At 43.4% G+C, this 3490-nt stretch overlaps 1 protein-coding gene across 1 annotated transcript in view; it reads left to right on the forward strand.

Moving 5' to 3' along the window:
• Positions 1 to 3490, forward strand: part of LOC103387300 (mucin-2-like) — a 25751-nt gene that overhangs the window by 1987 nt on the left and 20274 nt on the right. Inside the window, 3 exon segments of the mRNA XM_025061677.1 lie at positions 56 to 626; positions 1001 to 1371; positions 1551 to 3477. Of these exon segments, the coding sequence (XP_024917445.1) occupies positions 56 to 626; positions 1001 to 1371; positions 1551 to 3477 (2869 nt within the window).

Consider the following 3490-nt stretch of genomic DNA (forward strand, 5'->3'; position numbering starts at 1 on the left):
ACAACAGACTTTATTTCAAGTGCCCCACCCAAAATAACTACAACTGCCGCTTCAGTTACAACTACAACAGCACCAGCTGGGACAACAACCACTGCAGAGAGATCCAGCACATCAGCTCACACAACAACCCTGCCATCATCAACAACAACCACTACAGAAACAACGACTGCAGAAGCAGCAGCACCAACTACAGAACTTATTACAACTTCACCAGTCCCAATAACTACAACTGCAGTGTCATTGTCAACCTCAACTGAATTAGCAACCAGTGTCGAGACAAGTAGCACATCAGTTCAAACGACAATAACATCAGCAACAACAACCATTCCACAAACAGCTACCACACCAGTAGCAATAAACACAACATTGTCACCAACAACAACAACAACAGACGTTATTTCAAGTGCACCACCCCAAATAACTACAACTGCAGCTTCAGTTACAACTACAACAGCACCAGCTGGGACAACAACCACTGCAGAGAGATCCAGCACATCAGCTCACACAACAACCCTGCCAACATCAACAACAACCAGTCCAGAAACAACGACCGCAGAAGCAGCAGCAACAGTTACAGAAATTATTACAACTTCACCAGTCCCAATAACTACAACTGCGGTGTCATTGTCAACCTCATCTGAATTAGCAACCAGTGTCGAGACAAGTAGCACATCAGTTCAAACGACAACAACAAAATTAGCAACAACACCCATTGCAGACACACTTACCACAGCAGCAGCAACAGCTACAGAAATTATTACAACTTCACCAGTCCCAATAACTACAACTGCAGCTCAATTTTCAACCTCAACTGTACTAGCTGAATCAGCAACTAGGGTTGAGACAAGTAGCACATCAGTTCAAACGACAACAACAAAATTAGCAACAACACCCATTGCAGACACACTTCCCACAGCAGCAGCAACAGCTACAACATTATCAGCAACAACAACAACAGAAGGTATTACAAATACACCACTCCCAATAACTACAACTGCAGCTTCAGCTACAACTACAACAGCACCAGCTGGGACAACACCCACTGCAGAGAGATCCAGCACATCACCCCCCAAACCACCCCTGCCAACATCAACAACAACCACTACAGAAACAACGACCGCAGAAGCAGCAGCAACAGTTACAGAAATTATTACAACTTCACCAGTCCCAATAACTACAACTGCAGCTTCAGCTACAACTACAACAGCACCAGCTGGGACATCAACCACTGCAGAGAGATCCAGCACATCAGCCCACCCAACACCCCTGCCAACATCAACAACAACCACTACAGAAACAACGACCGCAGAAGCAGCAGCAACAGCTACAGAAATTATTACAACTTCACCAGTCCCAATAACTACAACTGCGGTGTCATTGTCAACCTCATCTGAATTAGCAACCAGTGTCGAGACAAGTAGCACATCAGTTCAAACGACAACAACAGAATTAGCAACAACAACCATTGCAGACCCTCTTACCACAGCAGCCGCAACAGCTACAACATTATCTTATTACAAATACACCACTCCCAATAACTACAACTGCAGTGTCATTGTCAACCTCAACGGAATTAGCAACCAGTGTAGAGACAAGTAGCACATCAGTTCAAACGACAACAACAGAATTAGCAACAACAACCATTGCAGACACACTTACCACAGCAGCAGCAACAGCTACAACATTATCAGCAACAACAACCACAGAAGTTATTACAAATACACCACTCCCAATAACTACAACTGCAGCTCAATTTTCAACCTCAACTCTACTACCTGAATCAGCGACCAGTGTCGAGACAAGTAACACCTCTGCTCAAACAACAATAACACAATCAGCGACAACAACCACTACAGAAACAATGACCACACAAGCAGCAATAACCACATCATTGTCACTAAGAACAACAACAACAGACATTATTTCAAGTGGACCAGCCCAAACAACTACAACTGCATCTCTAGTTACAACTACGACAGTGCCAGCTGGGACAACAACCAATGTAGCAACAACAAGCACATCAGCTCAAACAATGACCCTGCCGTCATCAGCAACAACCATTCCAGAAACAACAACCACACAAGCAGCAACAATTACAACAATATCAGCAACAACAACCACAGAAGTTATTACAAACACACCATTCCCCATAACTACAGCTGCAGGACAATTTTCAACTGTACTAGCTGAATCAGCAACTAGGGTTGAGACAAGTAGCACATCAGCTCAAACAGCAACAACACAAATACCGACAACAAGTATTCCAGAAACAACCACACCAGTAGCAATAACCACAACATTGTCACCAACAACAACAGACATTATTTCAAGTGCACCAGCCCAAATAACTACAACTGCAGCTTCAGTTACAACAGTACTGGCTAGGACAACAACCGCTGCAGAGACAACAAACACATCTGCTCAAACAACAACCATTCCAGACAGAACAACCACACAAGCAGCACCAACTACAGCATTATCAGCAACAATCACAGAGATTATTACAAATTCACCAGTCCCAGTAATTACAACTACACCTGTAGTTACAACTACAACAGCACCAGCTGGGACAACAACCAATGTAGCGACAACAAGCACATCAGCTCAAACAATGACCCTGCCATCATCAACAACAACCATCCCAGAAACAACAACCACACAAGCAGGAACAACTACAACATTATCAGCAACAACAACCACAGAAGTTATTACAAACACACCACTCCCAATAACTACAGCTGCAGCACAATTTCCAACCTCAACTCTACTAGTTGAATCAGCAACTAGTGTCGAGACAAGTAGCACATCAGCTCAAACAGCAACAACACAAATACCGACAACAATCATTCCAGAAACAACCACACCAATAGCAATAACCACAACATTGTCACCAACAACAACAGACATTATTTCAAGTGCACCAGCCCAAATAACTACAACTGCAGCTTCAGTTACAACAGTACTGGCTAGGACAACAACCGCTGCAGAGACAACAAACACATCTGCTCAAACAACAACCATTCCAGACAGAACAACCACACAAGCAGCACCAACTACAGCATTATCAGCAACAATCACAGAGATTATTACAAATTCACCAGTCCCAGTAATTACAACTACACCTGTAGTTACAACTACAACAGCACCAGCTGGGACAACAACCAATGTAGCGACAACAAGCACATCAGCTCAAACAATGACCCTGCCATCATCAACAACAACCATCCCAGAAACAACAACCACACAAGCAGGAACAACTACAACATTATCAGCAACAACAACCACAGAAGTTATTACAAACACACCACTCCCAATAACTACAGCTGCAGCACAATTTCCAACCTCAACTCTACTAGTTGAATCAGCAACTAGTGTCGAGACAAGTAGCACATCAGCTCAAACAGCAACAACACAAATACCGACAACAATCATTCCAGAAACAACCACACCAATAGCAATAACCACAACATTGTCACCAACAACAACAGAC

The sequence above is a fragment of the Cynoglossus semilaevis genome, chromosome 1, assembly GCF_000523025.1.
Source record: "Cynoglossus semilaevis isolate Cse_v1.0 chromosome 1, Cse_v1.0, whole genome shotgun sequence".
Lineage (NCBI taxonomy): Eukaryota > Metazoa > Chordata > Actinopteri > Pleuronectiformes > Cynoglossidae > Cynoglossus > Cynoglossus semilaevis.